At 32.6% G+C, this 23,519-nt stretch overlaps 1 protein-coding gene across 1 annotated transcript in view; it reads right to left on the bottom strand.

Moving 5' to 3' along the window:
* The window catches only part of CTNNA3 (catenin alpha 3), a 1,489,877-nt gene that overhangs the window by 29,939 nt on the left and 1,436,419 nt on the right, over positions 1 to 23,519 (bottom strand). Inside the window, exon 18 of the mRNA XM_023520113.1 lies at positions 22,043 to 22,177. Within this exon, the coding sequence (XP_023375881.1) occupies positions 22,043 to 22,177 (135 nt within the window). The remainder of the gene's footprint in view (positions 1 to 22,042; positions 22,178 to 23,519) is intronic.

The raw sequence follows: 23,519 nt of genomic DNA on the forward strand, positions 1-23,519 counted from the left end.
ACTTTGAAGTCAGACCATGTTTTCCCCCGGCTTCATTTTATAATAGATATGTAAACATGGACAAATTATTGAACTTCTGATACACAGGCCCATCACTTGTAAAATAAAGATAACACTACACAGATAATAACCTAATAAAATGATGTATATAAAACATAGCACCTTACATATCATGAAGCTTTAGCAAATTATCTATTCTTACATTATTATATAGAAACTTGAAATTGAAAAACCTAGCACAAATTTACCTTTTTTAAAAAAATAATTTTTGTATGTATGTATATATGTGTGTATTTTTATATTCAGGTGAACACCTTTGGTATTTGTCCTCAGAGATCAATGATAAAATGCTTTTTATTTGAGAAGCCCTTTAAAGTCTGAAAGATTTAGAAGAGCGGATTCTTAAGTTCTCTTGTATGAATTAGTAGACCATCATTCTCAGCTTTCAAATCACTTTTCCCAGTATAGACCACAAAAAGTCCAAATATTTACACTGACTCCTCTAAAGTAGAAACAAACTGAGGTTGTTCTGGAGCTTCATTCATCACTTTCCCCTTTCTTTGCAGCTCATTCCCAGGCACTCAAGGCCATTAGGCAAAATTATGCCATCAATAGCATTGCATCTGGAATGGCTCATGGTCCTAGGTGGAGAAGCAGATGTATAATGGACTATTTGAAAATGCTACATTAGAGAAAGAGCTCTACAAACAAAATTAGTAAGAGAATGCCGAGGATTGCTCTTCCTTCTGTTCCATCATAATTTGTCATCCAGAAAAAGAAATTGCCAGGTAAACCATGGAGAACAATTAAGGGAAATACAAAGTGGAGGAGTTTTGTGGCAGCAACCTCTGGATATTGCTGAGGGAGAGAGAATGCAAATGAGGGCATTCAGCTCATATGTCTGTGCACATTAAGCTATTTAGTTAGCGTGTGGAACGTTTCAGGTTATCCCAGGTATGTAGACAAGGAACTAAATATTGACTCAGCAAGAGCCCAAATAAGAGGTCTAATTAAATTAAATGGTACAAAGGGGAAGCCTGTTTCATAGACTCTAGTAATTGCTTAAAACACTAAAGAGACCAAATAAATGTCAAAAGGTGTAGTAATAACCATATATATGTGGTTTATTTTCATATATAGTAATAACTATATATATATGTATCTATGTATATATATATAGAGAGAGATACATATATATATCATAGTAATAACCATATATATAGTTAGATGTAGGGAAGATGTGAGCATAGAAGTGACCAAAAGTTCAAAGGCTATCATTGGCTCACTTCTGAAAATGACTGGATATTGTCATGACCATAAATAATAAGTGATGCCTTTTAGGTAAAGTCTGACACTGACACATGCATAAGCATGTTAGTTTTAATTTTACTTTAATGACTGGCTATGTGCAGAAATGTCAGGATAATTCTCATTCCATGGAAGAACATAATTGAGAGCCCGTGTAGGATAGGTGTAATACTTCTGAGCTCTAAAAATAATGTGTTGCAAGTTCCACTCCGGAAAGGAATGAGTGTGAACTATGAGCATGACTTGTGTACTCAGAATGCAACATTGTATTTCATAATATGGTGTTGGAAATATGTAATAGCATGTATGTGGACAGGAAGACAGATAAAGAAAGACTCTAATTTCATCTCTGATCCCAAAGCTACTATACTGAATATTGTGGTTGGCAAAGCTCTTCTTAGATGAGAGGGAGCTATAGAATGGGGATAGAGGAGGATAAAGAGACAGATCTCCTTCCCTGTACTTAAGCTCTCTGAGACTTAGTTTCTCATTTATAAAATGGAGGTAATAGTGGGAGTTGCTCAGAGCATTGTTGTGTGTATAAAATAATGAATATGTGTAGGGGATTTAAAATAATGTCTGGTCATTAAGAGCTCCATAAATGTTAGTTAATATTGTTATCATTACTCTTATAATTATCATGGAAGTGAACAATATGAACCTTGTCCTAGAAAAGTGCCCCATCTGCTCAAAGTGTGAGATAAAGAGCTCGAATCTGCTCAATTTCCCATTTTTGCTAAAGCTTCTGACTCTGTTGGGCAACTTAGCCTTACATGTATTTGTTTTAGAATCAGGGGACTCAGTTTAAGATCTTACCCTGCCCCTTAATAGCTTTGTGATTTGGAGAAGTTGCTCAACCTCTTTAAGTTTCAGTTTCCATATTTATAAACAGTAATAATACTAGCTATTTCATACAACTTTTTTGGTAAGGATTATGAAGGCAAACACATTTCAAATATTTAGTACAGTACCTAGCATTAATGAGCACTCAATTTCATGTACATACACAGGCAGACATATGCATATATATTATATAGATGGTTTACATATATAAACTATACTTACATGCATACACACACAGAGCACCATTTATTCTTTATTTCTTTAACTCTAAATAGAATCACAGTATTTTTTAGCTTGATGAAACCTAGTCATATCCCTCATTCTTTCCACCTCTTGTCAGTCTCTGTTCCTGTATCTGTCTCTCTCATACATACACACACACATAAAACTATGCAGGAAAAATGTTTGTGGTTATACTTATACTATTCCTCAATCCAAACAGACCTTTCCTGATTTATTATTTAAAAACTTTACTTTGCATTTTAGAGAAATATATATTTTCAGCTTGATTTTATAGTCCTTTTTTTCTCTCCATCTAACCAAATTCTTCTAATTCTTTATTGTTCTTTATAATTTAGCTCAAATTGTGTATAAAATTCTTCAGACAATTCAAATCAGAGTACTATCTTTACTGTAGATCTTTGTCATCTATTGCCCAAAACATTTACTTTTTTATTAATTCTGCACTGCTCCTAAATATTTCTGTGCAATACTAGCCTGTTGTACTCTGCCCAGCATTTTAAAATTCATACTATCAGAAATGTTAAGTTTGCTGAAATGATTGCCCTGAATTTTTTGGGTAGCAGAAGTTCTACTCTATACTGCAATTGAATAAATCTGAACATGTGACATTTGCATAAAGATTCTAATGTTGAATAAAAATGCCTCATCTCTCTTTAAATCTAAGGGCTAAATGTCTCCATTTGCATTGCCAAGAAGTAGATTAAAGTCCAAGCATCTATCTGAAGATTTTTACCTTGTGCTGATTAAAATTAAAGATAGCCTAAGGTTTACTTTATATATTTCTCCCAGTACTCATCAGCCACTTGTGGATCAAACTCTAACCTTGGCACAGAGCAAAGATGATTATTCTTTCTCAAAGCCCATATTAAGTGCTGTTGCTAAAACTAGATTAGGCAATAAGCTGTTTTATGAGATGCAGAGGAATTATCTCGCTAAAAGGAAAACACTTCTCCTTAGGCTTCTGTCTTTAACCTTAATTTGAAATAAACTTTTATAAAAATTAGAAGAAACATATCAATAAATAACATCACTTCATGGTAAAGTTATCATCCCATTTTAACTAGTACTATGACTACTACTTTGACAATGATGACTACTACTAAATATCAGTTAATATTTGAGTACCTTCTATATTCTAGACAATATGCTAAACACCTTAAATACTGTAGTTTATTTCTCTCTTGGAAGGTATTTATCAGCCAGTGAGTGACTCTTCTGTTCTTTCTTTTCCTGGTACAGAGATGATGAGGGCTTCATAGTGAGATTCTAAGAAGTATATAACCCATGGTTCTGAGTAAAAACATAGAGAAAAGCTTCCTACGAACTTGTATCAAATTTAAATGTGAGCAAATGTAAAAGCTTTTTTGTTTTAAGGCATTGAGAATTGGGAGTTGTTTACTAGATGACAGCAGAGCCTAACCTAATTTGACTAATTCACTGTTGTTGTCTAGAAAAAACCTTCCTTAATTTGTTTTTCAATTATATTCTTTTTCATGCTATGTGATACAGAACCTGAGGCTAAACTAAAAATGATTTATCTTTGTGCAGAAGAGGGGTAGATTTGTACTCTACATCTGATTGAAAGTATAAATGAAGCTCCTAAAGTTTCATGTATGCATTCATGTGTGTGTGCATGTGTGTGTATATACATGTGTGTATATACACATGTGTGTATATACACACACACATGAATGCATACACAGACACAGTAGGAACTCAGTGTTTGAAATCTGTATGTGATATCTACGTATTCCTTTTGAAAAAACACATAATTTTATCATAAAAGTCAACCCATGAATTGCTTGTGACCCAGGACTTGACCAAAAACTCTCCTGAGAAATCTAATATTGTAGAGATGATTTAATGCACTTGTTCCCCTAGCACGGTCAGTGTTATTTATTTATTTACTTATTTATCTACCTATTTATTTATTTATTTTTTTATCAGCTACATCATCAGAAAGCAGCATTTCCAGACCATACTATCATAACTCCGTGCTGAAAAGCCTCACTAAATTGAGATTTAATGTTGTATTTTCAGGTTTTCTTGAAAGTCGGTGTAAGAAATGTCCATTTGAACATTTCTGTCTCTTACAGACCCCTAGATTAGGACATCATTCATCATATTATCAGTTGTTACACAGATAATGACCATACATAATAAATTTCTCTTTAAATTTAAAGCCTGATAAACATTTTTTTTTCTTTTTAAAGAAACGTCTATGCTATCATCAGTGACAACTATATGATATAGTTAATTATTTATTTCCAATTGACTATGACTAGAGTAACTGATTTACCCAAAAGCTTGGTAATATTCATTGTTTTCATTTAAAAAAATTCTTTAAGGTTTGTTTTAATTTTTAATTTAAAAATTTTCCTTAATTAATGAAATTTAAAAATTTTCCTTAATTAATGAAATTTTCCTTAATTAATGAAATTGCTACAATTTTTCAGAAACATGAGAAATACAAATACAAATACTATTTGTAAATTAACAATGTTATTTGTAAATTAACATTTGCTATAATTATTTATTTATTTTTGCTTGTCTTTACTTCCTAAAATTCATGAATTTCTAGAGAATAGGACCATGTTTACTCATTGCTGTGTTGTTGTTTGTGGGCAGCAAAATGAGCATAAATATATGTTAGTGTGGAACGACAAAAGGAGCTCTGAAACTAGAGCTGGGATTCACATTTTCATTCCATCACTTACTAACCATATGACATTGGCAAATTATGTTCATCTATTAGCCTTAGTTTTCTTGTCAGTAAATGCCACAGGTTTACTTGTTTCATTGTTGAGAGGATAAAATAATATACATGTAAATGTGTCAATAAGAGAGGAGCAATCACCAAATTCAGCAAATTCTACCATCACCTCTTTCCCATCCACAGAGAAGAAAATGACATTAAGAACATAATGATACTATCATTTGTCTGTCTCTTGAGCAGATACCTTCAAAGAGAGCCTAAAAAATTGTGCATGTGATTTATGGAAATCCTATTCTCAGGAAAAGGGTAGGGAATTAGAAAGAATAGGGTGGGTTGAGGGTAGAGGTAAATAAGAACATTATTAGTGTCAGCCAGAGAGCAATTTTGGTCTGATTTCATAGGGAACTGTGAAATTACACAGCAGAATCGGTTCCACCTTGAGGCAAGGAGTCTGCATTTTGTATCCTCCTCTCAGTCAGTCACTGGCTATTGGCTTTCGGGGCTTGCAGGGGTATTGGTGCATAACCACCCTCCTATTTGGCTGAGGACAATTATACAGAGAAGAGAACAGCTGTGAGATGTCACCAGCTAACACTTGCAATAGCTGGGAAATGGGTGAACTACCAAGTAAAAGGATCTGTCACGAGTAGAAACATCCATAAGAGCATTATTAGCTTTCCTTTAATTTTTATCTTCCCTTAGGCCAACAGTTCTCAGCCAGGGACAATTTTGCATTTGGCAGTGTCTGGAGACACTCTCCTCCCTAACAAGTAATTATCCAGCCTCAAATCCCAAATGCCAACAGTGCCAAGGATGAGAAACCCTAGAATAAACAAAAACTTATAAGTCAATATTAACTATTCATTACTAAGTTATTGATTTGCTATTAATGTCATTCAGACTTTACTAATCAAAAGAGGAAAATGTGGGATTGTATTAATTTTGCTAGGAAACACACACACACATACACCACAAACACACCCTCATGGGAACTTTTATCCTGTGAATACATCTAGCATTTCTTTACAATCTGCAACAAACATAAATTCAGTATGAATCATGGACTAAAATGGCTACACTTGCAAATCTCACCCATACCGTCTTGTGCCTTTTTTTCATATTTGCTTTCAATTTTGCCTTCAATCACACCCTTATGAATTTTGACGCCAGCATTTTGCTGTCCTAAAATCTTTAGCTCCTTGACTTTTATTTTTCTCTTCTGTTTATTTCTGGCTTCCAGTTGAACTCACAAACATCAGGAGCTCTGCTCTTTTCCTTTAGCTGCACTTTGTCTAATGGAGAATCTGGCATCATCCTATAGCTGTCAAATACATCTTGCTCACTTTCATGGCCTCTCTTTCCACCTCTTTGAAATTCTGTGGCTCAAGTTGTTTAGCAAACAATAAAAAAAATATTTCCCCTCTTTTCTTCTAAAAATTGATAAAAATTAACTTTTTTTTCTCCTAAAACAGATAGTTTTTTCTATTGTTTTAAATTCTTCTAATGTTTTTTAATAATACAGAATGATTCGACATATAAATAAGAATATAGCAACTATTACAAGGAGTAAATTTAACAGTAGAGAACTCCTTTACCCCTCTATTTCCTTATCAGTCTTGTGTGTGTGTCTCTGTGTGTGTGTGTTCTTTGAGAGGTACCACAACAGTCTCAGTAAAGCCATGTCAAGTCAATTCTATAATTATGAAAAATATAGTATACCATTTTGATATACATGTTTCACTTTCCTCTAGATCTAAAATTATCAGGTATTACCTAAAGCATCTGATTTCATTCTCACTGATGTACGTTGTTTAAACAAAATTATTGAAGCATAATTTTAGAATAAATCAAAACAAAACAAAACTACTTGCTATGTTATATTATAATTGGTCACTTGGTGATGAGAGGATAATTTTGGAAAGAAACTGGGAAGGGAAAGAGACAGCAAAAGGAAGTAAGATCAAGAATTTTGGAAAGATGGTTGAATAAAAAGTATCAGAAATCTATTTCCCTACCCATACCACATTTGTACTGGTAGAATGTGTCTGATATAACTATTTAGGAACTCTAGTCTACTGAAGCCTTGTAACTTCCAGAGAAAGGCTTGCAATGTACAGTGTAGTTAATTTCTATCAATTTCAGCTCTTAGCACAGTCTCAGCTATCCATCTCCCATCCCTCAACCACTTGGCAGGCAGCTTTGCAAGTGTTCCTAGAGCAGCTTGCATGCAACTTGTGAGAGCCAGGATGAGCAAAAAGAACATTGTCCTCCAAATATCAGAAATCTGTACCCTGATCACTAATTGATGTTTCTCACCACAGAAGTGCATACAAAAAGGTATTGACCATCATTCTTATGCCTACCCTTATTGTTGTAAGCCCTTTACACCCTGGCTACAATAACTTCCAAAGGATTTAAAGGTCTAGCACCTTCATTTACCTCCTTCATTTTTCTCTCTTTCTCCATCTGGAAGCCAGACCTTGAATACTAGGACATTCAAAAGTACCTACAAATACGGGGGTAAATACAAGTCATTGTGCATGCCCAGGGGAAGACATAGGCTCAGGAAAGAACTGAGAAGACTTTTGGTTTACACTTCAGGCTGATTCTCGCACATATATAGCCTTAAACAATAAAGCAAAACAAAACAAAATTAAAAACACCTCACAAAAATGAAAAGCAAATGAACAAACAAAAACACAGGAAACACTGGGAAAGGAGTATCAGACTTCCAGAGTAACCATATTATTAGATTCAGATGTCCAGTTTTCAAGAAAAAAAGTTGAATGTTCCAGTCAAAGAAAAAAAAAAAAGAAAGAAAACCAACAGAAACCATCTGAGAGTAAGGCATAATGACAAATCTAGAAGGAAAAGACTTTAAAACAACCATATTAAAAAAACTAAAAAAACTAAAAAACTAAAGGAAGACATGGCAAATGACAAGCAAATGATATAATAACAAAACAAAAATATTAAACCAAAAAGAAATTCTGAAAATAAAAAGTACCATATGAAAAAAATCACTACAGGAGCCTCCCAATTCAAGATGGCAGAGTACATAAATGCTGTTTTTGCCTCCTCCAACAACCACATCAAATTACAATAAACTACATCATTGAGAATTACTAGAAACCTAGCTAAACAGAAATTCTAAAACTAAAGATATACAGAAGAAGCCATGTTGAGGCTGGTAGAAAGGATGGAAATTCAGCATGATCTGATCACATACCCATGTGTGACAGTTAAAAAAAGAGAGGGATATCTCAGCTGTGTCCCCCGCCCCCCATCCCCGAGGAGCTGGGCATCCCAGCCCCATCACAGGCTCCTCAGCCCAGGGTTCCAGTGCCAGGAAGAGAAGTCCCCATAACTTTTGACTGTGAAAAACAGAGACGATTATCATTCAGTGAGATGGAGGGCAGCGGGAATCTTAGGTGATGCTCAATGATCTCAGTGAAAACATAGATACAAATAGAAAACATAAAAAAAGTCATAAATGAAGAATATGATAACTGAAATTCAGAATTTCAGTTATTTAATTTTGTTTTGTTTTGCTTTATTGTTTAAGGCTATATATGTGCGAGAATCAGCCTGAAGTGTGCATGAGAGTAGGCCCATGCACAGACTACTCTCTCATGGACTCATTCTCTGAGCTCCAATGCTGGGACAGCAGATTGAAAGGTGCCAGGAACATACGGGGAGGAAATAGATTGTCTGGCTTTAGAGCAAGGGCTGGAGGGGAAGCTTTCTCTTAGACAGAAGTGTTGGCAGAAGCTATTGTTCCTTTGCTGAGCCCTTCCCACTTCTGCATGAAGATGCAGGCAACTGCCATATCTGAATCTCCATCAACCTGGTTAACACTAGTCACCTATGTCTGATGATTCCCTGAGATCCCACTTCATGTCACTCAACACATGGGGTCACCAAAGTAGCTTCCACTGGCTTTTCCATATAAATTTTCTGTCTTGGTTCATGTAGACTTTTCTAAAATCTCTCAAAGGTTCACTAATCCCAAACAAGCAGCATCTAGCCTCCGTATGTCCCATATCTCTTGCTAAGCAACTCCAAGCCCAATGCTAGTTATGGCTGGTAACCGTTTACAGCTTAGCCTCTACCATGTACTTCCAAGCTCAGCAAAAGTGGCAACTATCTTCAGATCACTTTGTAGCTTATACATACCAGTGGCCCTGGGCAGGGCACAGGCAGTGACAGATCTTGGCCTGCAACAGTACCAACCCTCCCAAGTACCAACACACACAGTGGCCAACTTCATACCACATCATAGCACCAACCAATCACCTCCATAAGTGACACATACAAAGGGTAGAGTTGGCAGGCCCCAGAGCCCCCAGTAAAGTGAATCTTTCTCCAGAGGGGCAGCCCCTGCATAACAGCTCCTTCACTGTAGTCTCAGCCAATCCCTACAACCAATCAGCCTGAGGGTTGATCTCTTCCACTGATGTGCCAATGGCAATCAAAGATCAACTACAACAGGGACAAGGGACACACCTGGAGCACCTGGCTCAGGTGACCATGGAGACTGCCCCACTGTGCCTTGCAGGACACCTACTACATAAAGCAACTCCCCTAAGACTGGGAGACATAGTAGCAGCTCTACCTAATACATAGAAACAAACACAGGGAGACAGTAAAAATGAGGAGACAAAGAAATATGTCCCAAATGAAAGAACATAAAAAAAGCTCTAGAAAAAGAACTAAACAAATTGGAGACAAGCAATCTACCAGATGCAGGATCCAAAACACTGATTATAAGGATGCTCAATGATCTCAGTGAAAACATAGATACAAATAGAAAACATAAAAAAAGTCATAAATGAAGAATATGATAACTGAAATTCAGAATACATTACAGGGAAGCAAAAAATTAAAAACCTATTTGAAAAAATAATGATGAAAAACTTCCCTGACCTGACAAAGAAAATAGACATACAAGCCCAGGAAACAGAGTCTCAAACAAGGTAAACCCAAAGAGGCCCCAACCAAGACACATCACGATTAAAATGCCAAAGATTATAGACAGAGAGAGAATCATAAAAGCCACAAGAGAAAAGCAGTTAATTATCTACAAAGGAACTCCTATAAGACTGTCAGCTGATTTCTCAATAGAAACTTTGCAAGCCAGAAGGGATTGGCAGAAATATTCAAAGTGATGAAAAGCCAGGACCTATAACCACAATTACTCCACCCAGGAAAGCTATCATTTAGAATCAAGGACAGATAAAGAGCTTTCTAAACAAGAAAACACTAAATGAGTTCATCAACACCAAACTAGTAGTACAAGAAAAATTAAAGGGACTCCTTTAAGAAGGATGGAAAAAAAGATCAAAAATATGAAAAAGAAAATGACAATAACTATGTAGCTGTCAATAATTATGTTAAATGTAAATAAATGCTCCAAAAAAAAAAAAAAAAGACATAGGGGGGCTGAATGGATAAGAATGCAAAACCCTTACATATATTGCTTACAAGAGACTTTAGATCAAAGACACACAGATAGAAAGTAAAGTCATGGAAAAAGATATTTCATGAAAATGGATATAAAGAACAAAAAAAAAGCTGATATAGCAATGCGTATATCAGAAAAAAATAGACTTGAAAACAAAGGCTATAAAAAGAGACAAAGAAGGACCCAGTAATTTCACTTCTGAGTATTTATCTGAAGAGATCCAAAATACTAACCTAAGAGGACATGTTCATTGTGGCATCATTTATGTTGGCCCGGATATGGAGGCAACCTATGTGTACTTCGACGAATGAGTAGAGAAAGATGAAGTTGTGTATGCGTGCAATGGAATATTACTCAACCATAGAAAAGAATAATATCTTGTAATCTGCAAAAACATGGATGAACCAGGAAGGTATTATGCTGAGTGAAATAGGTCAGGCAGAGAAGAACAAATACTTTGTAATTTCATTTATATGTGGAATCTAAAAAACAAAATAGATGAGCAAACAAAGCAGAAACAAACTCATGGTACCAAGGACATTGTGTTGGTTGCCTGATGAGAAGGGTGTTGAGGGACTGGGTGAAAGAGGGAAAGGGATTAAGAAGTACATATTGGTAGTTACACAATATTCATGTGAATGTAAAGTATAGCATAGAAAATATATTCAGTAATATTGTAACGACTACGTGTGGTGTCAGATAGGTATAAGTTAGATTTATCAGGGTGATCACGTTGTAAATTATATAAATTCCAATTACTATGTTGTACACCTGATACTAATATAATATTGTATGTCAACTGTAATTGAAAAATAAAAATAATAATATTAAGAAAATAAAAAGAAATAACTCTAGAGATTCAAAGGCTGGTTTAAGCAGGCAGCATAACAAATCAGCAAACTTAAAGATAGGACAAAGAAATGAACTAGTCTGGGGGACAGAAAAAAGACTGAAATAAAATTAACAGATCCTAAAGGACTTGTGGGACATGTTCAAGCTAACATACCCATTAAAGAAATAATAGCTGACAGCTTCTCAAACTTAATATAATACATAATATAAATATCCAACAATTATAATGAACTCCAAGTTGGATAAACTCAAAGATGCTCATACCAAGACACTTTATAATTAAACTTTGAAAGCAAAAACAAAAAGAGAATTTTGAGGGCAACAAGAGGGAAGCAACTTTTCACATACAAGAGATCCTCAATAAAATATTTCTCATCAGAAATTTTGAAGGCCAGAAGGTGGTGGATAAGGTACTCAAGGTGCTAAAAGAAAAAGTCAATTGAGAATACTATATCTAGCAATACTTTCCTTCTAAAGTAAGGGAGAAATTAAGACTTTCTCAGGTAAACAAAAGCTGAGAGAGTTCATTACCACTGGACCTTCCATGAAAGAAATGCTAAAGAGAGTCCTGTAAGTTGAAATTAATTAAAAAAAAAGAACAGTGGTCGGTTACTCAAACTTTTATGAAGACATAAAGATTTCAGTAAAAATAAATATATATAAAAGCTAGTATTATTGTAACAATATTATGTAATACCACTTTTTGTTTTCTACAGGATTTAAGAAGGTAATACATTTAAGAAAATAATTAAAGTTAATATTAATGTAATTTGGGGTTCTAATTCCATATTTTTTCTACATAATTTAAGATACTAATGCATTACATTTTTATTAGTTTATGTTTTTGGACTCAGAATGTATAGATGTAATTTTGTGATATCAACAACTAAAGGGGTACAGAACAGATCTGCTAAAGAAGGATCATTTTTGTATGTTATTAAAATTAAGCAGGTATAAATTCAAGATAGAATGTTATAACTTTAGTATGTTAAATGTAATTCCCATGTTAATTACATAGAAAATAGTTGAAGAATACACAAAAGAAGAAATGAGAAAAGGACTCCAATATTCATTATAAAAGATAATAAAATCAGAAATTCTAAATTGGAAGGAAACATAGAGCTCATTTAATCCCAAACCTTAGTTTTATAGATAGATGAGGAAACAGACCCAAAGAGATAAATGTCCAGACTACAACTTGGGTCTCCTAGTTTGGAGTCCAGTAGTTTTCCTATTGTCTCATGATAGCATCTCTTGTTGAAACTTAAGAATATGTTCTGGTCAGGTTTTCTTAAGAATCCAGGATCATTAAAATCATCACTATTTTCAGCTCTAGTCAGTGTTTTCTCACATATTTCAATTAAAACTATTCCTTATCTCCTGATATCTTTGGCAATAATCCTAGCTAGGTGTACTAATACCACTTCCAGTCACTTTGCCACTAAACCCACTGGAAGGCCGTCGGGCTTACTTTCAGTAGCAATAAAATAAAGAGCATGAGAGTCATATTCTGGTCCTGTCTCTGTCATTAGATTTCTTCATGAATTACGGTAAGTCATTGAAAGTCCTTGATCTGCTTCATTGTTTGTAAAGTTAATTTGAATTATACAGTTATAAAATGAACAGATTATTTTTAAGTTTCCTTCAAGTGGATGCACAGCATAATCAGCATTTTCAAGAAAATCTAATTCACTGTGACATAAGTTTATCTAGATACCAAAATAACTTCTTAGTCCACTTTACCACAATGCAATAAAACGAGAAAACAGCACCTCCACACCTTTTCTTGTTTTTAAAATATATTATTTGAATTACTAAAGTCCAATTACTCCCATTTGCCTCCTACCTAGCATTAAACAAACATACCAACAAATCACTCTAGAGTTAATTTTATTGGCAACGTGTATTTGTTGTCTTTCTTTTCTCTCCTTGTGCTTCTTAGCATTTTTTCCCTTTATTTCTTTCTCCTCTCTCCACTCCATTTCATATATTTCCCTATCTTTTTTAAAAATCTATAAATACTTCAGTTAATTTTCCAAATCTTCTTTAATTTTCCCAATTTTCTTGATGACTACCAATGATTGCAGTAGGTTCAGAGGCTCGTTAACTAATTCCCTTAATGACTTAATGTGGCAAGCACATTAACCTACTAAGTCATTCTGTATGTGCTTTATTGCCTGTGTTCTGTAGGCTCTAGTGGCTCTTTTGGACAATTGCTGTATTGTTGCTGTTTCCTATTATTTCTAATTGAATGCACACTACCCCTTGATTTCTGCTAAAGCTAAGTTGCAGTTACTTGGCAAATTTTCAATCTTGCTGATCTTTCGTCCTGACCAATTAGTTTTATTTATTTATCAGATTTTTTAAATTGTGGCTCTGGCACACCTGCCTCAGGGTAAGAGAGCACAATTAAACACCTTAAAGAAAATATACAAAAACATGACAATTAAATAATTAATCAGTTTAAAGTAGTATAAAAAAATTGCTGGCCTAAAAACATAACACTTGGGGAAAGGGTAATTTTAAGACTTTAAAATCATTTAAAGTATTTAATTTTTGCCTCCTGAATTATATACACATATAATTACACCTTTCACAAAGTATGAGCTTCCCCACATGGCACTGTTTAAGGACACTAGAGAAACAACTGATGGAGTATTTATGGGAATACTTGTGGATGACCCGGATACATTTTAATCTTCTTAGAGTTGTATTTTTACTATATTCCTAAATTAGTACAATAATAAGTCAAGGTGGCTGAAAACTGATCTGTAACAGCATGTTGAATTACATAGTTTTGTCATATTTTGCTATGTTTTTCAATTTAAGTTTTACATACTCCATCTTTCTTTGAGGAATAATAGCCATTGGAAGGCCATATTGATTTATTTTCATGTGACTAAAGGATAACCTAAATTGAGTCAAGTTTCATAATCTAGGCAATGTCTTGAACTTCAGCTCTGGTAGATAATGTATAGGACATACATTATACAGTATTTTTCATTACCATCTCAAATCATTACTGTTAATTTATGTCTTTTCCTAATTCCATTTCCTTTTCCTTTGCTTAACACTTTATTCTATCAGTTATAGTCTTAATTTTTCATAGAATCATTCTTCTCTGGATTCTTCTTGCTCTTTACCTAAGAATTTTCTCAATTACCACTGTTTTAAAAAGTACATAAATAAAAATGGTAACCACCCCCCCAAAAAAAAGAATAAGAAAAAGACGTTTCCAGAAATTTCATCAGCCTCTTAAATATCTCTTCCTCTCGCCCCTTTCTTTCTCCTTCCTTTCAACTACAAACTGCTGAAAATATTAGTCTATGATACCACCTTTTCTCTGTCATTGCACAATAAATATTTAGTCCACTGTAGTCTAATTTTTGACTTCACCATGTTACTGATACTGCTTTGGAAAAGACATAAAGATATGTTATAAGTGCAAAATCCGATATGCACTTTAAAGCTTAGTCAATCTGAAATTTCTGCATTATTTATAGTCATTGGCTACTGTACTTTTAATCATTCAAAAATATTCAAGGACATTTTTAGTCTAGTGGAGAATAGGGATAAAAAAGCAGATAATTACAACATATGTGAGTGCTGCTGTGATTTTGGTACTCACAGAGGGATATGGTAGAAATTGCTAGTTGCCACCCAATATCCATTCTCTCTTCACAGAAACAAAACTGATTTAATTGGAGAAAGCAATGTGCCCAGATTAAAACACAGATAAGCAAACAAACAAATTTTACAGTTTGCAGCATCCCTCGCAATTATGTATAGCCATATAATTAAGTTTTAGCCAATAATATGTAAAATAAACATTTGGAAGGGATTTAAAAAGATGTAAGACATGTTTGCTTCTGTTCTTCTTTATTTCTATTGTCTGGAATAAAAAAGCCATAGCTAGAACTAGTAAAGACACATTTTGACTTCGCTAGAAATGAAAGTCAGAAATCAAGGATAATAAAGCAGAAAGGCAAAAGTGCCTGATTCCCTGATGACTTTGCAAAGCTGCCATAACAGTCCTGGTTTGCCCATTCTCAGACTCTTTATATGAAGATAGTAGACTCCCAATATGTTTAAACTGCCACAATCAAGTCTTTGTGCATATTAGAATCACTTATATATAGAAAATTTTTTTGCTGAATCTCTGTCTCAGTTACATTTTGTCTTTTTCAACATAATTTTACCGATGGTCCCATCTATTTTACCTTTGTTCCTGTCTCCTGAGTTCCAGAACCGTATACCCAACTTCCCCTAGACCTTTCTCTTTGGATGTCCCTTAGTCACTTAAATTTAATAAGCAAAAGCTGGATGAATTGCTTTACCCTTCTCAATTTGCTCTTTCTTCTGTATAGACCTTTTGGTTAATGATGACACTGTTGACTAAGTAAGATACCAAATCTCAAAACCCTGGGGGTAATCAATTCTTTCTTCTACATCATTAACATTCAATAAATTATTGACTCTAATAACTATTACCCTAAAATTTGTTCTCACATGACTACACTGCTCTCCATTCTCATCAGTATTGCCTTAGTCAAGATTTTCACTGTTATTTTAAAAAGTATTTCTTCAATAGGCCTTTATCTTCAAAATCCCTCATCTTTTCATCTTTCCTATCTGTCACCACCCTGCTAAAAACAGATAGCTTCCAAATACATGGATTTGTTTATGCCCACCTCAAACGTAACATTTTTCAACTCAGTTGCTCACAGATTAAAGTTAAAATATTATAAATAATCCTTTGAAACAGACCAAATTTTGTTTGCAGGTCCTCTTCTATCCCTCTCCCTCCCTAATATACACACCAATAGTACCAAGTATAATTGTTTCTAGTCATGTCAGACCGTTTGCTATTTCCATAAAATTCCTTATCTTTCCCTATTTATATCTTTTTATTTCAGTTGTCTCATCTATCTTGAATCCTTTTTCTCTCCTCCTCCCCTAAGTAGACGTTTGATTTTACTAATCAATCCAGGTCTAATTACAGTTAAGCCACTTAGAGATTTCTCTTATCCACTTGTCACATCAATGGAATTAATTATTTCCTTACCACTTACTATGTGCTTTTGGGCATACCACTATGTAATATAATTCATTATATTAATTTGGAGTCATTTTTGTATATTTAGGTGTAATATATGTATTTATTTGAGCATCTTAAAGAAGGCACCGTATATTCATCTTTGCATCCCCCAGATGTTCTGTGCTACCTGGCACAGAGAGAATACACAATTTATAGTTGGGATTTTGAACTATCAACACTTTGGTTTCCTTACAAGTAATGTGTAATTTCAAGATAAGTGCTTGTAGATAGATGTAAAAATGATTGAAAAATAATTTTAATTAAGTGATGTATTTAATTAAATGGTCTACTGAGAATGGTTTTCAAAACCCTTTATGCTATAAATTCATTTTTACTCCAGAGTGCTTCTTCCTAAAGTATTCTGCCCATTCACTCCAGAAATGCATTCTCTTCACACTTACTTCTTTTTTAACAAAACATATTTGCTTAACGAAATGTTTCATGAACCTGATTTTGGAATGTGAACTTTAGCAAACTTTAAATAATCTGTAGATTTGAGTACAAATTTCAGTAAATTTAATGAGTTTCCCTACTTTAGTAATGAAACATGCTCATTACTTTCTAAAAGACTTCATAGTAAAATTATGTCTTAGATAAAAACTTCTTCTTCTTCTTCTTTAAGAAGAAGGAGGAGGAGGAGGAGGAGGAGGAGAATTGAGGGTCACCGAGAGATTAAAGCAAGTGTGCTTTGGTGTAAGCAAGTGAAATGTATTTAAAAAGCTTTCCATTCCAGACAAGAAAAAGCTAAAGGAGTTCATGACTGCCAAACCGGTATTGTAAGAAATTTAAAGAGAATTATTTAAGCAGAAGGGAAGGAAAAAGGGAACATAAATATGAAAAATAAAATGGCAATAACTACATACCCATCAATAATCACTTTAAATGTAAATGATTAAATGCTCAATCAAAAGACATAAGAATAAGAAAGCAAGACCAATACATATGCTATCTACAAGAAACCCACTTAAGATCAAAAGACACACACAGACTAAAAGTAAAGGGATGGAAAAAGATATTTCATGCCAATTAAATTTTTTAAAAAGCTGGAGTAGCAATACTTATATCAGACAATATAGACTCTGAAGCAAAGGCTACAACATGACACATAGAAAGACATTACATCATAATTAAAAGATCAATCCAAAAAGAATATATAATCCTTGTAAACACTGATGCACCAACACAGGAGCACCTAAATACATAAAACAAATATTGACAGACATAAAGAGAGAGATGGACAGTAATAAAGTCATAGCAGGGGACTTTAACACCCCATTGACATCAATGGATAGATCTTCCAGACAGAAATTCAACAAAAAAATAGCCTTAAAAGACACATTAGACAAGATAGATTTAATTGGCATTTTTAGACAATTCACCACAAAGCAGTAAAATATACATTCTTTTTAAGTGTACATGGAACATTTTTCATGACAAATCACATGACAGACCACAAAAAAAGTTTCAGAAAATTTAAGAAGATGGAAATCATATCAAGTATCTTTTGCAACTACAATGGTATGAAACTAGAAATCAATTACAAGAAAAAAACTTGAAAAACACACAAATACATGTATGCTAAATAATATGCTACTAAACAATGGATTAACAATTATATCAAGGAAGATATCAAAAGATACCTTTAGACAATTGGAAATGAAAACACAATGACCCAAAATCTATGGGACACAGTGAAAGCAGTACTAAGAATGAAATTCATAGCAACACAGGCAAACCTCAAGAAACAAGAAAAATCTCAAACAGTATAATCTTATACCAAAAGGAAGAGAAAAAGAAGAGCAAAGAAAACCCAAAGTGAATAAAAAGAAGGAAATAATAAATATGAGAGTGGAAATAAATAGAGTCTTAAAAAAAAAATACAAATGATTAATAAAACCAAAAGCTGGTTCTTTGAAAAGATAAACAAAATTGATAAACCTTTAACCAGATTTATCAAGGAAAAAAGAGAAATGACCCAAATAAATAGAATCAGAAATGAAAGGGGAGAAATGACAACTGATACCACAGAAATACAAAGGATTATAAGAAAATACTGTAAATAATTATATTCCAACTAAGTGGACAATCTGGAAGTAATGGATAAATTCCTAGAAACATATAATCTTCCAAGACTGAATCAAGCAGAAACAGATAATCTGAGAAAACTGATTATTATTATTAAAATTAAATCGGTAATCAAAATCTCCCAAAAACAAAAGTCCTAGACCAAACGGCTTCACAGGTGAATTTTACCAAATATTCAAAAAAGAATTAACACCCATCCTTTTCAAACTTTCCTTAAAATTTCAAGAGAAGGGAAGACTCCCAAGCTCATTTGATGAAGTCAGCATTACCCTGATTAAGACATTACAAAAAAAGTAATTATAGGCCAATATCCCTGATAAACATAAATGTGAAAACCTTCAACAAAATATTAGCAAACCGAATTCAGCAATATATTGAAAAAAATCATATACCATGATCAATTGGGATTTATTCCTGGGATGCAAAGCTGGTTCAATATCTGCAAATTAATTAACATAATATGCCACATAAACAAAATAAAAAATAAAAATCACATGATCATAGCAAGAGATGGAGAAAAAGTGTTTCATAAAACCCAGCATCCATTTATAATAAAAATCCTCAGCAAGTTATGAATAGAGGAAACAATTCTCAATATAATAAAGGTCATATATGATAAATGCACAACTAACATCATGCTCAAAGGTGGAAAACTAAAAGTGTTTTCCTTACAATTAGGAATGAAATGAAGATGTCCACTTTCACTACTTTTATTCAATATAGTATCGTAAGTCCTAGCCAAAGCAATCAGAAAAGAAAAAGAAATAAAAGGCATCCAAATTGAAAAGGAAAAGGTAGGACGGTCGTTATTTGCAGATAACATGATACTAAATAGAACCCTAAAGGTTCCACCAAAAAACTAATAAAACATAAATAAATTCAGTAAAGTAGCAGAATACAAAATTGAAATTCAGAAATCGGTTGCATTTTTATACATCAATAATGAACTATCAGAAAGGGAAATTAAGACAATAATCCCATTTACAATTGTATAAAAAAAATCTAAGAATAAATTTAAACAGGGAGGTAAAAATCCATACTCAGGAAATTATAAGATATCGAAGAAAGAAATTGAAGAAGATAAAAATAAATGGAAGCATAAACCATGCATATGGATAGAAAGAACTAATGTCTTCAAAATGTCTCTACTACCCAAAGCAAACTAAGATTCAGTACAATTCCATACAGATTTCAAGATCTGTATTTCTATGAAATGAATGAGAGAAAAATGAGTATAAAGCAATTATTTCATTAATTTTCAATTACATTAGCATTTATTTTATGAAAATTGTACCATTCTATACTTATTGGTGGGATCATTTCATAAATCATATAAATGTCTAACCACTATGCTGTATACTCAAAACTAATATAAAATAATAGTGAATGTCAAATGTAATTAAAAATAAACAAATTAAATAAAGAAATAATAAAAATAAAAAGCTTTCCAGAATCTACCTGTAAGCAGATGGCTATAAGGCATGTAAAAGGGGGTATGCTTCCTTTTTTCAGATTTATTTCTTTCTAGTGAGAAATTGTGGGTAAAATGATGACAAAGAGTTATTTCTCACTTTATATAATGACTCAGTTTTTAAATTGTAAATCATGAATTCCAAATGGCTCATGCGTAATCTATCTATAAAATATGTAAAGTTCATGAATTTGAATCCACATACCAAATAGGAAGAAATACAAACTCAATTTATACATCTGGAGAAAATGATATTTTGGAGGGACAATTAACAATAATATATTTCAGCAGTAATGTATAGGCTGAACTATCAATTATTTTGAAAGCTTAGCTTCAGACAACATGAAGAAGTAGCATATAATTAGAAAATAAAATTCATATAAATTAAAAACTTGTGAATGAAGGTGTGTAAAATTAAGAAAAGTAAATAACAGACAGACTTGGGTCCACAAATAATTTTTTACACACTTAAAGCAGTATAATGTTAAATGGGAAAATAAAGACTAAATGTCTAACAATAGAGAATAAAGATACAGTATTTTCCAATGTGCTTATAAATGAACACATGCTATGTGTATATATGCATTCATGTATACATGTATGTATTCATAAAATGTTTATGTGTGGTATAGATTGTATTTAAAACACATTTTCCTTTGAAAAGTGACAGGGCACCAATATTGCACAAGTTGTGTTAATTTGTATGCTTTTTTGTTTTATTTTTTGTAAAATATAAATATCAAAAACAATTAATCACCTTAATCTCTATAATAACTACACATAATATCCAAATTATTCACTTTTGATTGGTGCTCTTCAGTTTCATTATAGATTCAAGATTGTTTACCTGAATACAGAAGGCATATGTGTTTGAAGGTAAATCCCAATTCTGACATTTACTAGTATGATCTTGGGAAAGCTATTTAATCTTTCTGAATTTCATTTTTTTCAATTGTTAAAAAAAAAAAAACAAAATAAGCAAAGAAACAATCTATGAGGCATGCTATTATGAAGATTTAATTAGATAAAAGTTAAGAGATAGATAGTTAATAAGGATTAGTTCCCTGCCTTCTACCGTTGATCGTAATTCTTTGCTTGTTTCTGCAAATATATGCTTTTTAAGAATGTTATTTCTTTGAGGGAAATTTGAATGTCAAGCTATTGAGGTCCTAGACATTTCAAATTTATAAGTATGCTGTTATCACTTTGAAAAATTTGTCTTCATGAATATAAATTCTTAGAACATTCATGATGTTTCACTTTAACTTAAATTTATAATGTTGGTCTATGCCCTTCTCAAAGTCACTGAAAACTGAATCCAATATAGATATCAAATATTATTTTATTACCTTACCTACTCTAAAGAAATGATCTACTGTTATTAAAAGATGAGTAGAAAAGTTAGACATTATTTCTACCATGGTCATTTTATAGCAGATTGAAACTCAGGATCATCAAAAAATTTATAAAAAGTTTCCCCTATATCTGTAATGTTCTATCATACTTCTACAATTACATGTGGAAATAAAAGTTTTCAAGATCTACATTTCTATGTTATAGAAATGAATGAGAGAAAATGAGTATAAAGCAAATATTTCATTAACTTTCAATTACATTTGTATTTATTTTATGAAAGTTATAGGATTAAATTCAGAATTCTATCTGTACTCTTTATGAAGTCTGAAAACCATGCTGTAAATTAACATTTATTTCTTATCCAAATGGTTTCCAAAACCTCATTCTAAAATCTCTGAAGTGAATTTAAAAAGTTATACCTATTTAACATTTCCTTAAGAAATTTGATGAGATTTCGCATTAGTTTAATTATATGCAAAATTTTATATTCCAATTGATCTGGTAACCTACATGGGTCTATATAATTCGGTGGAGTAAGAAGGAGTGTAGCTGCTTTGTTTTCAGCATCTTCTACATGTGATGGTACAAATGCTGGGCAATACTCACAGCTGACATGATGAGCTCTCCCCCCAGGCTCTGGATCTCAGCTTTAACTTGACTGCAGATTTTCAGTTGGTGAGAGTAGAATTTAATTTGTTCTAGGTAGGCCAACAAGTCCTGTTTGCATGATGGATCTGGACACTAAATATGCGTAAAAGATAAAAATGGAAATAGCAAAGTAAATAATAAGTAGATCAAAGTGAGTAAATATTGACATTATGGCATCTCATCAAGCAGCAATTTTATTTTCATTGAACCCCAATTCTTAGAGACCAAGCTCGGGTAGATTCTGATATGCTTCCACCATTAGAAGAATTTATTCATGTTTTGTCCTTGATTTCTTCAGTATAGGCAAAAGAAACAGTAAAAGAATTTCCAAACATAAAAAGATACATGAAATAATGCCTTTAATTTATAATAAGTTTAGAAATCTTCAGATTACATTTTTAGGTAAATATAAAAAAATATTTAACATGCAATTATTCCTTTCACCTAAAGTTGCTATTAGAATACTCCTGGGGACCCATAATTCTAATTGTTTGTGCTTTGTTATGTATATGGGTACAAAAAATGTGCAAACAAAACATATTACATGCATTATGTTCTCTTACTTTCATTATTTAAAGCTCTTAACTATTACAGACAAAAAATATTCATTTTTACCTTAGATAACAGCTGTGATCTATCTGAAGCCAAGAAACAGATGACATTCATGTTTTAGAGAGGTATTAAATTTTTTTACCAAAAGCAGTCTCCTATATTATATTATTTTCTGTAAGGAACTTGTTAGTGTACAGCTTTGAGCTTCATTATAACATAAATACCTTTGGTCAGTGTTTAATCTTTGTATTCTTTCTCCTATGCAATTTTAACAGGTTTTTTTAAATACCTGATAACTCAATTCTACTTTAAATACATTTTCATAAGGATGGAGAAATATAAAGACTAATTTTATGCAAAGATATTCATTGCAGCATTACTTATAATAGCAAAATTTGGAAATAAATGTCCTATACAGTGGAATGCTTATGTAGTATCAAGAAAATGATATTTTCGAATATGTGAGAAAATGTTTTTGGAAAGTAGAAAACTTAGTATTTAAAATTTTATATACTATTTTAATCAAAACTGGGAAATATGTTAAAATGGTAAATAAACATAATAATATTCATTTTCCTCATATTTTGCATATCTTAAAATAATACATATTACTTTTATAAATATAAAAATATTATCAAAAAGCTTTAATTTTAATGGCCTAAAATGCAAATTAAAATGTAGGAGGAAAGACCAGAAAGTATTCCATGCATTTCTGCCTTTATCTAAACTGGAATATTGTTGGGAAATTCCTGAGAATCTCATTCTCATTTATGTTTGCTAAATAGACTACTGTGCATAGCTCCAGAATGAGTGGACAAGATGGGAACATGTGACCCTTGAGTAAAAGTTAATCGACAAAGATAGCACTCTGTAGAAATACTAT

The sequence above is a fragment of the Pteropus vampyrus genome, unplaced genomic scaffold (genome assembly GCF_000151845.1).
Source record: "Pteropus vampyrus isolate Shadow unplaced genomic scaffold, Pvam_2.0 Scaffold249, whole genome shotgun sequence".
Taxonomy (NCBI): Eukaryota; Metazoa; Chordata; class Mammalia; order Chiroptera; family Pteropodidae; genus Pteropus; species Pteropus vampyrus.